Source organism: Apodemus sylvaticus, chromosome 17 (assembly GCF_947179515.1).
Source record: "Apodemus sylvaticus chromosome 17, mApoSyl1.1, whole genome shotgun sequence".
In the NCBI taxonomy this organism is placed as follows: Eukaryota; Metazoa; Chordata; class Mammalia; order Rodentia; family Muridae; genus Apodemus; species Apodemus sylvaticus.
The window spans coordinates 47,782,952-47,797,844 of record NC_067488.1 but is presented as its reverse complement, the minus strand read 5'-3'; the positions used below and the strand labels follow the sequence as shown (position 1 = coordinate 47,797,844).

The window sequence follows — 14,893 nt, the reverse complement described above, 5'->3', positions numbered from 1 at the left end:
CAACCAAAAACCTGCCCCCACCCACAGAGCAGTTCTTCTGCCTTACCTGTGAGATGTAACCTGGAGGGATATGGCTGTCCTCCTGGAGTCTGGGTGTATTCTGAGGAGCTTCCCCGCGGAGACGCCAAGCCTCCAGCTGGGCACGGAGAGACTGGACCTAGGACATGGGAAGCCCAGATCAGTGGGTGCCCTGAAATGGGGAAGGGGGTGGTGGGAGGAGCCCTGGGTTGTATAGCACCAGCTCTGGTTTGGAGAAGGGCAGCAGTCCTGAGAGATACCGACAAAGGGCTTTGTGTCTGGGTCCAGGATGGCTAGGTCAACGACCTGGGTGAGCACTGGCCCACAGATAAAAGACAAGGCTGCGAACTGTAGTCACAGTACCTATCATCCCATGAAGGGAATGGGGTGACATCCCTGCACCTCACTTCCTAAGGTGAAAATTGTAGTGGGACCTAGCAGATCAGATGCCAAGGAGGTGCCAAGAGGCACCTAACACTGCTTAGGACATCACAGCACCACACAAACGGCCCGTCCTCCACCTCTCCTCATGTCTCTTCCAAAGGCAATGCAGAGTCAGTCCCTGGGCGGAGCCTGAGGTGAGGACCAGCTGGCAGGTCAAATAAGGGGTGAGCTCCTCATCGCTATAGGGCTGCAGGGCCAACGCAGGCCACACCTTCTGATACAGACAGGAGCTGGGGAGAGAACCCTACCTCCTTCTCCAGGGCCTCATGGCTGTCACTTGTAGGTCCCCGACGCTCGCTGCGGCCTTGGTTGAGCAGGGCAGTGAGCGGCACTCGCTTGTTCTCCCGCAGGGGCAGCTTTTCCAATTCCTGCCACTTCTTCTCAATCTCCTCACTGAGCCTGCTCTGCTGGTCATCGGTCAGGGGGGCACCCAGGCCCCTCCGAGACCCATCCCCACTGGGCGTCTCTGAGGTCCTGCTGTCCGTGGACTCGAACCACTTGCGCCGCTCCTCAGAGCGCTGGGCCAGGTCCCGCTCCAGGTCCTCCTGCTTGGTGGGGCGCTCGGGAGTGGAGCGGGACAGAGTGCGCACGCGCTGCGGGGAGCTGGGCGTCAATGGAGAGAGTTCCACGTAGTCCAGGGACTGCCGTGGGCCATCCGCCTTGCGAGGACCACCCCGGCCGATAACCTCAGAGCCTGTCCGCTGCTCCCCTATCTTCAGGGCGCTCTTCTGGGTGCCATAGCTGTGCAGCGCGTTCTCCTTATTGCATTCTGAGAGCCTAGGACATCAGCAGAGCCTTGTCAGGGCGGGATCTCTGTCCACTCAGTCTCACAGAAGCACTTGCAGAGGGGTTACTCATACGCCAGGCCAGGGGCTGGACACGGACCCCGGTGAGCAAGCAGTCCAGTCTGGAGGTTGAGAACTCGCCCACACCTCCTTATTATCAGACTCTGGGAAGACCCTAGCAAGATCATCTGCCGGCAGATTCCCTCTCGTAGTCCCTGTCACTGTATGAGGAACAAGGGACGGCAATGCCTCCTATGGCAAGGATGTGGGGGCTCAGTGTGCGAAGCAAACGGGAGCCTTTGCAAATGCTGGTGCGTGTGCCATGAAACCATTGAACAGCAATCACAATGACAAATGCACCAAGAGCTGAAGTGATGGCTCAGCAGTTAGAGCGCTGGCTACTCCGTGTAAAAGATCTGGGTTTGGTTCCCAGCATTCGCATGACAGTTCACAACTCAGGGGATCAACCCCTCTTCTGACCTCCGTGGGCACTGCACACACATGATGCACAGACATATGTACAAGTAACACGTAACACAGACACACAGACACACACACACACACACACACAAAACAAAAGAAACCTTAAAAATGTGTAAGGCCAGGCCCTGGATTTAGGACTCAACGTAGGCACTGCTGACGAGGAGACACACTGAAACCTGTGTGAACAGCGCCTAGTTGTTGAGACGCTGAGTGAGTGACATCCAGTGCTCAGCTGTGTTCACTGTCAGTCAGCTCCAAACTATAATTTCCCAGCATCCCCTGAAGCAATGTGATCAGGTGACCACTTTCTAGGGGGCGGGTAGAAGCAACTCCCTCTGAGGGCCTCCTCTGCAGTTCAGCTGCGCCCTCTGACCTGAAGGCTGAGCTGCCGCGCTGCACACTAGGCCCGCGCTGCACAGCCATGGGCCACTCCTGCAGAGCACTCTAGTCTGCAGACTGGACAACAGCCCGACAGCGCAGTTCTGCAGAATTCACCAAGGGCCCTGAACACATGACTTCGTAGGTGCAGACACAACAGAGACCATGACAAGGGAGGAATCTGAGACACAGATGGAAAAGCCTCTGGCCTCCGACTGAATGATCAGGGTCTAGTCAGGCTTGGGGACACATCCCTTTAACCGAGGCAGCTAGAGGCAGCTGCAGGACGAGGCCGAACTAGCAGACAGAAGCCTCTATATTACCAGAATCCCTTCCAGCTGTTAGAATGTAGGAGGACGTAATGAGTCGGCAGGTCAAACCCTCAGTTCTCAATGGAACTCTGGATGGTCAAGGACATGTGCCGCTCTTTCCACAATCTGTTACTTGATTAACTGAGCCCCAGAAGGTACAGCCACAGGGCCCTCAGGGGAGTACATAGAAGCCCATTCAGGGACATAACATCGTCATCCCCCCACCAGGGTCCCAGTCCAGCCCAACACATACTTGGTGACATCTGGGGCTGAAGTTGGACGCACAGTCTTCCTGAGAGCCTCAATCCAGTTCCGCCGGATGCCCGAGGTCATGGCCGACAAGGTATAAACGGCATCCTTGGTCTGCAAGGACATCCTACATGTAGTTCGCCACATGGCCAGCCCTGTGTCCCCTCCCTTCTCTTGTGGAGGTGGTCCTTCCTTCCCAGGAGGTGTATAGGGTCTAGTGAGTGGAGGGCGTGACAGACACCCTCTGCCCGTCTGTGGAAAGTGCCTCACTCTGGAATTCTGGGTATGCTAAGTATGGGCATGAGAACTGCTGACTGGCAGAGGGTAGTCTGAGAGTCAGGCTGCCACCTGCCCAGGGCCTCGGGTCACACCCTCTGCCTCCCGCCCAGGTCTACACCAGCCTCACGTGGATCTGGAAGCCATAGTTGCGCTGGACGGCATACTCCGTGACGTCTGTGCAGGACCGCAGGTCGATCTCGCCATCCAGCTCATCTGCCTAGAGCGACAAGATCCACCATGGCTCCCCATGCCACGAACCCCACCCACAGTTCCCAGCACTTCCCAGGGCCCGCCCACCCAGGCACCTCACCTCCTCAGCCGTGGAGTCTCTGTAATATTTGAGGCTTGAATCCGTCAGCACAAACCAATGCTTTTTCCACTGTGGTAGAGGAGACAGTGAGGGAAAGGTTCGGGGAAGGAAGGAGCCCTTGTGTGCTTGTCCACCCTTTACCCTGTTCTTACAGCTGAGGGGTGTGAAGGGCAGACCCGATCTGAAGCAAAGCAGATGGAGGCTGTGACATGGACTGGCCCCTCCTCAGTAACCAGGCCTTCCGTGGCCCCAGGGTGCAGCCTCTCTCTGGCTCACTGGCACCCCCATGCTACTGTGTTTTGAGACAGGGTTGCATGTAGCTCAGGCTGGCTTTCAGCTTGTGATGGAGTCAGGATGATCAGGTTGTGGGTGGGTACATGTGCTACCACACATGTATGTATGTATGTATGTATGTATGTATATATGTATATATGTATGTCAGAGCATGTGGGTGGGCACATGTGCGGTAGCACATGTATGTATGTATGTCAGAGCATGTGGGTGGGCACATGTGTGTGCGAGTGTCAGAGGACAACTCTGGAGTACCTTCTCTTCCCTTCGCCTTCACCCTTCTTAGACTCCATGAATCAACTCAGGTCACCAAGCTTGCATGGAAAGCACTTTAGCGGCTAACCTGTCTCGCTGCCTCGACCCTGACCTCCTTCTGATCATCCGGCCTTCAGCCTCCTGGGCACTAGAATTATAGGCACGCGCCATCACACCTGGACTATGTGATGCTGGGGTCAAGGCCAGTGTCTTGCCTGGCAGGCAACCGTTCTACCAACTGAAGAATTCGCAGTCCACTGCGGACCTCTCAAGGCACCAAAGCTCAGCGTACGGAGCACGTGCCTTCCTCCAGGGCACATGAGGGAGGGGACAGGCCCTGTGAGGTTAAATGCCTACAGGGGCAGTGACTAAGTGGGGCCAGACCTCTGCAAGTCTTTCTCCACAGGCCTGTTGGCCTGACACAGGGTCAAGGACAAAGGCCTCTCAGACAGAAGGACTAGGAAGAGGCCTTGGGGCAGGCAACTGCGTGCTGCCTCCCCATCTGTGCTGTGGGCTGGTGACACACATGTCCCAGTGTGAGACTGAGCTGGTTGACCCTTGCATTCGTGATTGAGTCTCTGCAGTACCACTTTCAGGCTGGGAAGACACATGGGAAAGGACGGACGGCCAAGCATCCCCATGTGCGTCTCAGACTCCTTCTGGCCACTTTCCTGGGATCCCAGTTGGGATCAGCCCACTGCTGGGATCAGTGGCTCCCAGTGGCTCCCCCAATACCACAGCCCTGTCTAGGCTGTTTCCTATTTTGATTCCTCAGGGATATGATACAGTTTCTAGCATTTGAGGGTGATGCTTCTTCCCAGGCATCTCCCCTGAGAAACAGGGCTTAGCAGCAAACACCCCGAGTATGAGTAGTGCCTTGCCGTGTGCCACTCGGCAAGGGTCACCACGTCCTCGATCTTCAGTGTTTGGACTGCCCACTGGGGGTGGCAAGAGGGCCCTAGATTTTGGGTCATGCTGGAGGTTATCTGTCCCCCATGTGTCTCTCACAGCATGTGGCACAGGATCCTGAGGACAATAAAGACATTAGCCACTTACAACAACTTGTTCCTGGAGTGGACTAAGGTATCACTTGGGAACTCAACTGTCTCTGCAAAGTGAGGTGGGTTCTATGGAAAACAGTTTCTTAGCTACTCTTGACAGAAGTCTACTCTGTCACTAATTGCAACAGAAGCTGGATGGCACTCTGAGGGCCCAAGGTCCCAGGTTCTAGGCCTGGGCTGCCCAGGGTATCCCTCGGCCTGAAAGAGCTCACTCTGTGGCCCTGACTCCCATCTGTGTGAGGGGCTGGGCTGGCTGCCCTCCCAAGGCCCTTCCAGTTCGGACATTCCAAAACCCAATGAAAGAGCATGAGTAATGGCCAGTTCTGGGTGGGGCCCATAATCCCTCTGCCCTCCAGGGACTTTGGGTAGGGAGGCCAGAAAGGGGTCACTGGCAGGGTGCCAGGCCTTGTGTGAGCCTGGAGAGCAGCCACTAAGGGATGGCGAGCAGGCAGCAGGGACAGAAGGCCGCTGGCTGCGGGGACTAAGGCGCGTGGGCAGGAAACACAATGCGATTCCCCTTGGCTCCGAGCCCTGCCCGGCATGCGGGCTGCATGCGGCTCTGAGCCACGGGCGGGTGCATGCAGGCGGAGTAGGCAGAAAGCCAGTTTAGCTCCCGGCCTCTGGCTTGCCTGGCAGCTCAAAGAGCAGAGCCAGGGCACAGCACCGCCTCAGCTATTTCCAAGGACAGCTACAGTAGACGGGAAGGATGGAGGGTGACAAGCTGGGCTTATCAAGCCAGGCAGGAGAGGCTCCCAGCTCCTCAACGCAGTGTGACCTCTGTGACTCTGTTCTCCATCAGACCCATCAGTCACTGGTCTGGTGACTGAGGCTGTGGTTCCACTGACAGGTCTGGCCTGTGTTCTGTGCTCTACTCTGGACTGTCTGGAAGTTGGTACAACTCTGTGTTGGTACGACTTCTGTGACAACTTCATCCGGGACCCTAAGCTTCCTGGCCCAGCATTGTCATAAGGAAGGAGAGTCAAGATAGTCCTGGTGAGAGCGAAGCTGGGATGTGGCGCGTGCATGGCAGGGAGGCTCCACTCTGTGGCTTACATGTTAAGACTCATGAGGAAGCCCAGCGTCCTGTCCCTCCTGAGGACTCACTCAGCCAGGTGGCCCTCTCCCTAGACCAGACTCCATTAGGGTTTTCATTGGCCCTCACATTGGACCCCTTTGTGTGACCACCCCACGAGCCTCCCCACAGAAGCCCCGCCTCAGCCCCAGACCACCCACCCAGCCCCAGCCTCCTACCTCTCCAGGTTCATCCAAGATTGACATCCATCCCTTCTTGAAGTTGAGTAGGTCGGGCTATAAGAAGACGAGAAGGCAAACGGGGAAGTCAGACTCAGTAAGAAAGCCAAGCCGGCCGCTAGCAGGGAATGGGACAGGGATCCTGCCCTAGGCCTGTGACACTGAGATTCTGGGAGAGCAACGGAGAGGGCAAAGGACCGAGGGAGCCTAACCTCCCCCACCCCAAACCAAGCAGAGCCAAGCGGACTCCCAGCCACTGAGACAGCCTTGGACCTTTCCCCAGCATCTTCTGAGAGCCAAGAGGTGGGGCTGAGTCGCTAAAACACCCCCCTCCCCCACAAGATGTCCAAGCTCCCCGGCCCCACCCAAGATGGGGAGAGGGGAGACAAAAGGAACTTTGCCTATAAAGAGAGCCCTGGGGAACCCAGAGGGTAGCCTCAAGAAACAGCCTAGCAAATGTCCAAGTCTTCTTTGATAAGATCTAGGTGGACCATGCGGACCACAACCTGCTCTATCCAGACCACCAGTCCTTCCCTTCCCCCATCTCCTCCTGACCCTGAAAGGCTGCGTCAGGCCCAGGCTGGGGTCAGATATTCTAGGGCCTCTTTCCTCCATGTCCCCTCAGACAGGCCATAGCACCTCAACCCTGGGAAGCCCTACCTGGCAGGTCCTACCCAGAGAGGCGTAGCCCTGAAGTCTGGGAGTCCCCAGCTGCAGCATGCTCCACAGGGAGGTTGTGAGCTAGATCTCTCCACCCGGGTCTACATGCAGGGGCTCAGGCTGGCATTTCCCCCTGACCTGCTCATCAGGAGGGTGTCATCCACCAGACCCTCTCTGACCACTATCTGCTCCTATCTAGATCTCTCATCCTTTAGTAGCCTCAGCTTCTGCCCACTGGCAGGGAGGAGAACAGGGCAGGCCAAACAGGCTGGCGAGGAGGAGGCGGCCACCTGTTGCCATGGCTCTGAGCCCACCTATCAGAGTGTGCATCAAGTGAGTCTCACCAGGCAAAAGTGTCCGGTTGCATGAGAGTCAGTGGGCCAGTGCAGCAGGGTAGCAGTGGCAGCTGGGAACCAGAGCCACCTGACCTGGCCACCTCTGTGGGCCCGCTCAGGCAGGGTAAGTGTGCTGGAAGCGGCCCCCCCAGCCAGGAGCCGAAGCACCTAGAACCGTCTGCCGCCATCTCTGAGGCTCCCTCATCCTGTATACCTGTCTGAGGGAGGAGGTGGGCTGTACTCCAAGCCCGGAAACCCTGGGGCTGTGTTCGTCCTGTTTGCTTTCCCTTCTGTCAGACCGTCTCCCGTCTGTGACAAGGCAACCCAGGATGATCCCCCAGCCTAGACTGAGGACAGTGACCACCCAGGTCTGGCCCCACGTCCCTTCATCACAGACCTCCCACAAACACAGCCTCAGGACCTGGAGGAGAGACCTAACCACCACAGGTCTCAAGAGAGGCAGGGTAGGAATTTTTTTTTTTAACCTCCTTCACATACATTCCTGTGCTTTGGGGCAGATCTCCTGACCCCACACTGACTCCAAACAGCCAAAAGCTGGCACCATGGGGCTAATCCAAAGGAGATGGCCGTCAGGAACGATGACAGACAGGGACACAGAATGCTGCATACAAAGTGTGTACGATAGCAACTATCATCTAGCTCTCTAACGTGTCATGTATGGCCCACTCTGAGCTCTGGATTATATGCGACAAATGACCATGAGTTCTGCCCCAGCCTCAGCCTTCCAAGGGGACAGAATGTACCACAGACAGAGCAGCCAGGTGACTCCAGACCAGCAACAACAAAGGCACGTCAGGTCTGGTGTGACCTAGCTAGTGACTTCAAGGAGAGAGGACCAGCAGAGTGGGTGTTCAGTCCTTCTGGGAGGAGAACCTACAGGCAGGGCTAAAAGCTCTCACAGGAGCTGGGGAGGTGGTTCCGTCAGGGAGGCGTGTGCCGCCCAGGCACGAAGACCGGCGTTTGGCCCTCCAGCACCCAGATAAAAAGCTGGGTTCCATGGCACACACCAATAATCCTAGTGAGGAAACAGACACAGGAGCCCTTCCGCCTGCTGTCGGCCAACCTAAAGCGGAAAGCTCTGGATGCACTCACTGAGAGACCCTGTCTTTAACTATAGTGAGTTAAGAGCACTGACTGCTCTTCCAGAGGTCCTGAGTTCAATTCTCAGTCACCACATGGTCCCTCACAAACATCTGCAATGGGATCTGATGCCCTCTTCTGGTGTGTCTGAAGACACTACAGTGTACACATATACATGAAATAAATGACTCTTTAAAAAGAAAATATGGTGAAGAGAAACAAGCCAAAAGCCAACCTGTAGCTTCCACCAGAAGTCTGCATCCACAGACAGACAGACGCAAGGACACACACACACATACACACACACACACACAATTGAAAAAAACCCCGGACAGGCTGCAACCAGAGGCCACCACCTCCCCAGCTCCTCAGGCTCAGAGACCCATTCTCCACCAGTAAGACCAGCATGAGGAGCATCCTGCTCCCCAACCTGTACCACAGGTCATCCTGCCTGTCATCTCAGCCCTAGCTACAGCCCCTTCTGAGCACAGACAGCCAAGGGGACCCTCTCAGTGGGGTCATCAAATGCCTTACTCTCTCCTGCCAGTCTGCCCTAACCCCGACTATCCCACCACACTGTGCTCACAGATCCCCAGTGCACAAGGACACCTCCCTCCAAGTCCCTTACATCTACCACGTCCTCAAACATGAAATACCAGGTATCCTCCTCTGCTGACCAAGGCAAGTCCCTGTCATGCATTCAGACCTGCTTAACTGCATCTCCGAGGCGTTGTCTCAGAACTTACCCACTGGACCATCTGCCTTGCCTGCTGCCCTGAGCCACCTCCCCCTACCCCTGCAGAGGCCCCTGCTGCATTAGGACTGCCATAAACACTTTCGTTTTCCCTCCAGGTGGGCTGATGCGGTACAAGACAGGGGCTCAGAGTCCCAAGCAGTCCTGAAGGCACCAGGTACTCAGCAGACAGACAGTATACAAGCAGAACAAGTATATAATTTGATGCCCAGCAGTGGCTACAGAATGAGGCTCCTTAACACAGTTTGGCCAGGCTAAAGCGGAATGAGAAAGAGGCTCTGGATTCTAGGTCAACCAGGATCCATTGGCTCCCTGAAGCCTTTCTTAAAGGCTTCAGGCCTGGGCTACTTGCTCTGTACAGAACATTGCTCAGCTAGGAGGTGTGTGTGTGTGTGTGTGTGTGACAGATGGCAGACATGAACAGAGTGTGAAGGCTGGGAGGACCTGAGACAGGCCCAAGTCTGAATGGTGCCCAGGAGGAGCCCAGTTGAGCATTGTGAACCGTAATCACAAGCCTCTTCCCTGCTTCAAACCATTCATGAGCACCCAACCGCTCATGGTCTGGTCCTTCCCCAGACCCTCTGCTAAGCTTTCAGCATCCCCAATTTGCCCACTAGCCTTGATCTACACCCCTTGATCTTCATCCCTTCCTCCACAACCGTCACCATCTGACAGAACTCCCTCAGGAAGCCCTCCTCCCACCAGCAGGGATGGACACATACCACCTCCTGGCCGCCCCTCACGCAAGATACAGGCACACGCAAGATACAGGCACACGCAAGATACAGGCACACGCAAGATACAGGCACACGCAAGATACAGGCACACGCGTGGTGCTTAGCAGACTCACTCTTGCTTAGGGTGTGCTTCCTGGGAGTGGCAACTGTGTACATTTCTTATCTTTCCCTAGAGAGCAAACTAAGACTGACAAGAGACATAAATTTTGGCCTAACCAAGGCCAAACTACATCACCAGGGCTATACCTCATTCCTTCCCTCAGTTTCCCTAACTGTCTGATGGGGATGGTCTGTCAGCTTTAAATCTGGTACTATGAAAGTACCCAGTTTAGTATCTGGTAGGCGCCCACCGAGAGCCAGGCACCACCTCCCCCCACGCCAGGACACTACCTTAACTCCTCCCCCAACCTCCCTCTGCTCCCTAGCAGGGAAAGGGAGGCTGCTGACGCCAGGAAAGGCCAGTAGGGAGGTGGCAGGATGTGCGGAGGCCGAGGAAGTCCAGGCAGCAGGCAGCAGAGCCAGGTCATCACACACACACACACACACACACACACACACACACACAGAGCAGGGGCCCTACAGACCACGCCCACACATAACAGAGACAGGTCATCTCACTCACACACACACACACACACTGAGCAGGGGCCACAGAGACCACGCCTCCAGCAGCACTGCCCACCCCTCACCAGGCCTACCCTCAGTAGAAGGCAGGCTTGCGCGCATGTGCATACACACCCTGTTCATCCTCCTCCCAACCCCAGGAGGGCCACCAGACTCCCAGAGCCTGTCTGGGGCACTAGCCAGAAATCAAAAACTGCCCCACCCCTCCATTCCAGAACTTCATGGCCAGGTGGTCAGACCGCCCTGGAAACGAGGCTGTTTCTTCTTTTACGTTCAGGACACCTCGCTAGCGCCCCCTCCCCAAATCTCAATTCACTTGGCTGAGAAATGGGGAGAACAGTGCTCTCAATTGTGAGATTCGACAGGAGGTTCAGGGCACAGCCATTGATTGACAAGACTTGGTAGAGCCGACCTCCCAGAGAAACCGAAACCTCTGACCCCGCCCAAGGCCCCAACTCTTAACGCTGTGAAGACTCAGTTTCAGCTGCCCCAGAGCGGTCTCCCAACTATGGGGTGGGCGGGGCCGGATCCCCCCGACCTCTGGCCAGAACCCACATGGGCTGGACAGCCATCCCAGTCCAGGTCAGGTCAGCGCGTCCCGTCCAAGGCCGGGAACACCTCTTCCCGGGCCCAAGCCAAGCAGCTTGGGGGGACTCGGGCTTCCACCACGAGATCTGGTGGGCAGGGGACAGTGTCGCCCTAGTCTGTCAATGACTAGTGCCCTCCACGGCACGGGCTCCGCGGGGGTAGAGGGCAGGGGACCAAGGGGGCAAGTCTGGACTGAGCTGCCCGGGCACTCGACTTCCAGCCTCGCCGGGTCTCAGCCATGGCCACTCACCGTCATGGCGGCGCCCGGGGACGCTGCACCGGACACTCGGGCCGGGCTCCGCGGCGCACCCAGCCCGCCGCCCCTCTCGGCCGCCGGCCGCCGTAGCTCCAGCCCTTCCCTTCCCCGGAGCTGCCCCGGCCCCTTCCATCCGCCCATAAAACTTTTTTTTTTTCAAACTTCCTGGGAGGACCCGGGCGGACCAATGGACGGCTTGGAAGCCGGGGCAAACAGCGGCTGGGGTGGCGGGAGGACCAATGGGAGCGAGGGCCGGGTCTGGGGCGGGGCCTGTACGACGGGGCGGGCGGATGGTGCGGCGGGCAGGGCGGGCCGGGCTGTGGCCGGCGGTTCGCAGGAAGGAAGGGCCTGCGTGCAGGTGACTCCGCCGGAGACCGCGTAGGGGCGGGGCGGTCCGGTCGCACGGCCGATGGCCGAGACCAAGAGCCGGAGCGCCCCCGCCAGAGTGATGGTTGCATCTGGCCAAGGCGCCAATGTTGCAAGGCGAACGCAGTACAGCACTCTACTAAAGCTTCAACGAGCCCCACTAGTTACCCGCGGAGTCGGCATTCGTACACCCCCGAAAAGGGAGCTCATTTGTTTCTATTGAGAACGCAGTAGTTCCAAAGATTGGACTAACTTACTTGGCCGAAGTCTCCCGGAGAGGGAGGATGGGAAAAAGGAGGGGAGAGAATTGTAGCAAGTAAAGCTATGCACCACATGAGTTCTGGGGTGGTGGTACATAGAGACATAAAACTTTCTCGAAGTTTCCCAGGAGGGACTTTTTGCTAAGAAGTGCAGGGTTCCCGGATGTGGGTGTACACCTGTTGTTCACGCTCCCAACTCCCTTATCAATGTGTTGGATTTTCTTTGCCTATGGTCCTGCAGGTGAGGAGGGAGGGACCTTGGTGGAATTAGTTGCTGATTGCCCTGGAAGTTTGGGTTAGCTTAAGCAAGAAACTTGAATATGCTATGCCTGAATCTCACACTCTGCAAAATGAGTTGATGGGATCACCCATGCGTGCTAACCAAGTCAAGCAATTAAAACAACTTCTCTGTCTCTAGTTAGCTTAGGTGTGGACCAGGAAGCCTGGATTACTTGCAGTGTCAGATACTTTGCCATCTTGATTTGGAGAGGCATTGCTTTTGCTGGCCGTGCTGGTATTGGCTGAGGAGGAGGGCGAGGCGGGAGGATCAAGAGTTCCAATCCAGCATGAGCAACACATGAGCAATTCTAGGCTAGCCTGAGCTACATTGCAAGACTCTATCAAACAAACAAGCAAACAAACAAAAAAAAAAAACATGGGGGTGCACACCTGTAATCCCAGCACTTGGGAGACAGAGGCAGGAGGATCACCACAAAATGGTGACTTGAAGGCTAGACTGAGCTTCATATCCAGACTCTGTCTCAAAACTAAAGAAATAAATGTGTATTGGATACTGTGATTAGTATGGTACTCTGAATCTTTGCCCATTTCACAGATGAGGACTCAAACCAGGGAGCTGAGTTCTTTGTTTGTTTGTTTGTTTTCCAGACAGGGTTTCTCTGTGTAGCCCTGGCTGTCCTGGAACTCACTCTGTAGACCAGGCTGGCCTCGAACTCAGAAATCCGCCTGCCTCTGCCTCCCAAGTGCTGGGATTAAAGGCATGTGCCACCAGCGCCCAGCTCAAGCTGAGTTCCTTCCCTGGCATCTCTGTTGAAGTCTCCTCATTACAGTCCACAAATCCACATGGTTAAAGGTCATTTACTCTAGACATTGGCTGTGTGGTCCCCATATGCTTCCCACCCTTGCTGGCCTCCCTCAGAGGCTGTCAGCCCTTAGAGAGTGAGTGAGAAGAGGAAACCCCCAACCACCACGGGCCTGGGCTTAGAAAGCATTAGTCCCCTGGCTCCAGTCCACTGAGGTTTACCTGGTAACCTCCACCCAGGGTCTGCAGTGCTGGTGATGAGCTCAATACACTGGATTTTGCCAAGTCAGAATCCTTTATAACCTGCCTAGGACTGTGCTAATTTGTATACATGCCTCTTACATATGAAGGACACAATGCTGGACTTCCAGAATCCCCTGTAAAGGCAGACCTTTGGACTCTGGACTACTGTGTGTGTACTGTGTACTTCCCTTTCTGCCTTCTGTATATGCATGCATACACACACACACACACAGAGACACACACACAGAGAGAGACACACACACACACAGGGGAGAGGGAGAGGGAGCTCCTGCTACCCTGTAAAAAGATGCCTGGGGCTGGGCAGTGGTGGCACATGCCTTTAATCCTAGCACCTAGGAGGCAGAGGCAGGTGGATTTCTAAGTTCAAGGCCAGCCTAGTCTCCATAGTGAGTTCCAGGACAGCCAGGGCTACACAGAGAAACCCTGTCTCGAAAAAACAAAACAAAACAAAAAAGAAAAAGAAAAAAGAAGACTGGAAAATTCTCTTCACCCTTCAAGCCTCAGTCTAAACATGTTCCAGTCAAATGTAGAAACTCACTGCATGGGGCTGGAGAGATGGCTCAGTGGTTAAGAACACTGACTGCTCTTCCAAAGATTTTGAGTTCAAATCCCAGCCACCACATGGTGGCTCACAACCATCCGTAATGAGATCGGATGCCCTCTTCTGGGGTGTCTAAAGACAGCTAGAGTGTACTTATATATAATAAATAAATAAATATTTTTTTAAAAAAAAAGAAGAAACTCACTGCACAGTGCTCCCATTCCTCAGCTAGTGATCCCTTCATCCAAGTACCTTGCCCTGGAGGCCCAGGGATACAGTTACATGATATAGCCTAGCAAACACAAAGATCTGGGTTCCATCCCCAACATTGGGGGAAAAAATCTTTGCCCTGTACTCTCTGCATCTGACCCATCATCCCAAGCTCCCTGCATCGGAGCCTTCATCCCATGCTCCCTGCATCTGATTCCTTGCCCAGTGCTCCTCATGCCCATCCCCTTGCCTGACCTATGGCTCAGGGAAGAGACAATGGCCCAAGAGCATACAGCCAGATATGGCCAGAGATAGAATTCCAGGCAGCTTTCTGGCCCCTTAGCAATCCTCAGGGAGGCCCTAGGTCGCTGGTTCTTACAATTCTAGTCCCCAGATAAAAACACCATTGCCCCCAGACTCACCCAACCTCAGCCGCCACGGTCTGGTAGGGAACACGATGGGTAACTGAGCCAGAGGGCTATGGGAAGTCAGGGTCACAAGGGTGGGTTTGTAACTATTTGAAGCTCAGATTGGCCAGAGCAGGCCAGAGCATCTCAGATAGATCCATGTGTGGCATGGAACAAGAGGTCACTGTGTGGACAACATGAATCTAATTGTCCTTGAGAGGAGAACCAAACAGAGTCAGGCACATCCTGCATGGGACGTGGGTCTGGGCGTGTAATAGGTATACAATAATTGCTGGTGGTATACGGAGTATGCACAACAGTACCACACTTATCTCACACCTCTCTCTGCCAAGGCCTTCCGGGCCACTCTTCCCAGTCCTGCTGTGTGCTGGTGACCTTTTGCAAATCTGATAAGGCAAATCCTGCCCATGGCTTGAAGGACCACTGCACCCAGTTAGCCATGTCTGCTTGGCTGTCATGGGTCCCTCTGCCCACAGCGAAGAGCAGAAGGGCAGAATCCACGACATAGATGGGAAACATCGCGGACAGCACTCCCTCCACATCCCCCACAGCCTCTGGGCAGCCTGAGCTTCTTCCCCTTCATCCTAGGCAGCTCTGAGAGCCACCCAGCTA

At 55.4% G+C, this 14,893-nt stretch overlaps 1 protein-coding gene across 3 annotated transcripts in view; it reads right to left on the bottom strand.

Moving 5' to 3' along the window:
- Window positions 1–14,893, bottom strand: part of Triobp (TRIO and F-actin binding protein) — a 58,567-nt gene that overhangs the window by 13,956 nt on the left and 29,718 nt on the right. For 2 of the 3 annotated variants that reach the window (XM_052160423.1, XM_052160424.1), the window contains exons 1-7: window positions 11,165–11,326; window positions 6,116–6,172; window positions 3,258–3,326; window positions 3,075–3,164; window positions 2,673–2,782; window positions 711–1,239; window positions 47–157 (exon numbers count right to left, since the gene is read on the bottom strand). In XM_052160423.1, the coding sequence (XP_052016383.1) occupies window positions 47–157; window positions 711–1,239; window positions 2,673–2,782; window positions 3,075–3,164; window positions 3,258–3,326; window positions 6,116–6,172; window positions 11,165–11,311 (1,113 nt within the window). In that variant the 5' untranslated portion in view covers window positions 11,312–11,326. Of the gene's footprint in view, window positions 1–46; window positions 158–710; window positions 1,240–2,672; window positions 2,783–3,074; window positions 3,165–3,257; window positions 3,327–6,115; window positions 6,173–11,164; window positions 11,327–14,893 lie in introns of those variants that run through there. The other variant, XM_052160422.1, reaches the window with a different exon arrangement.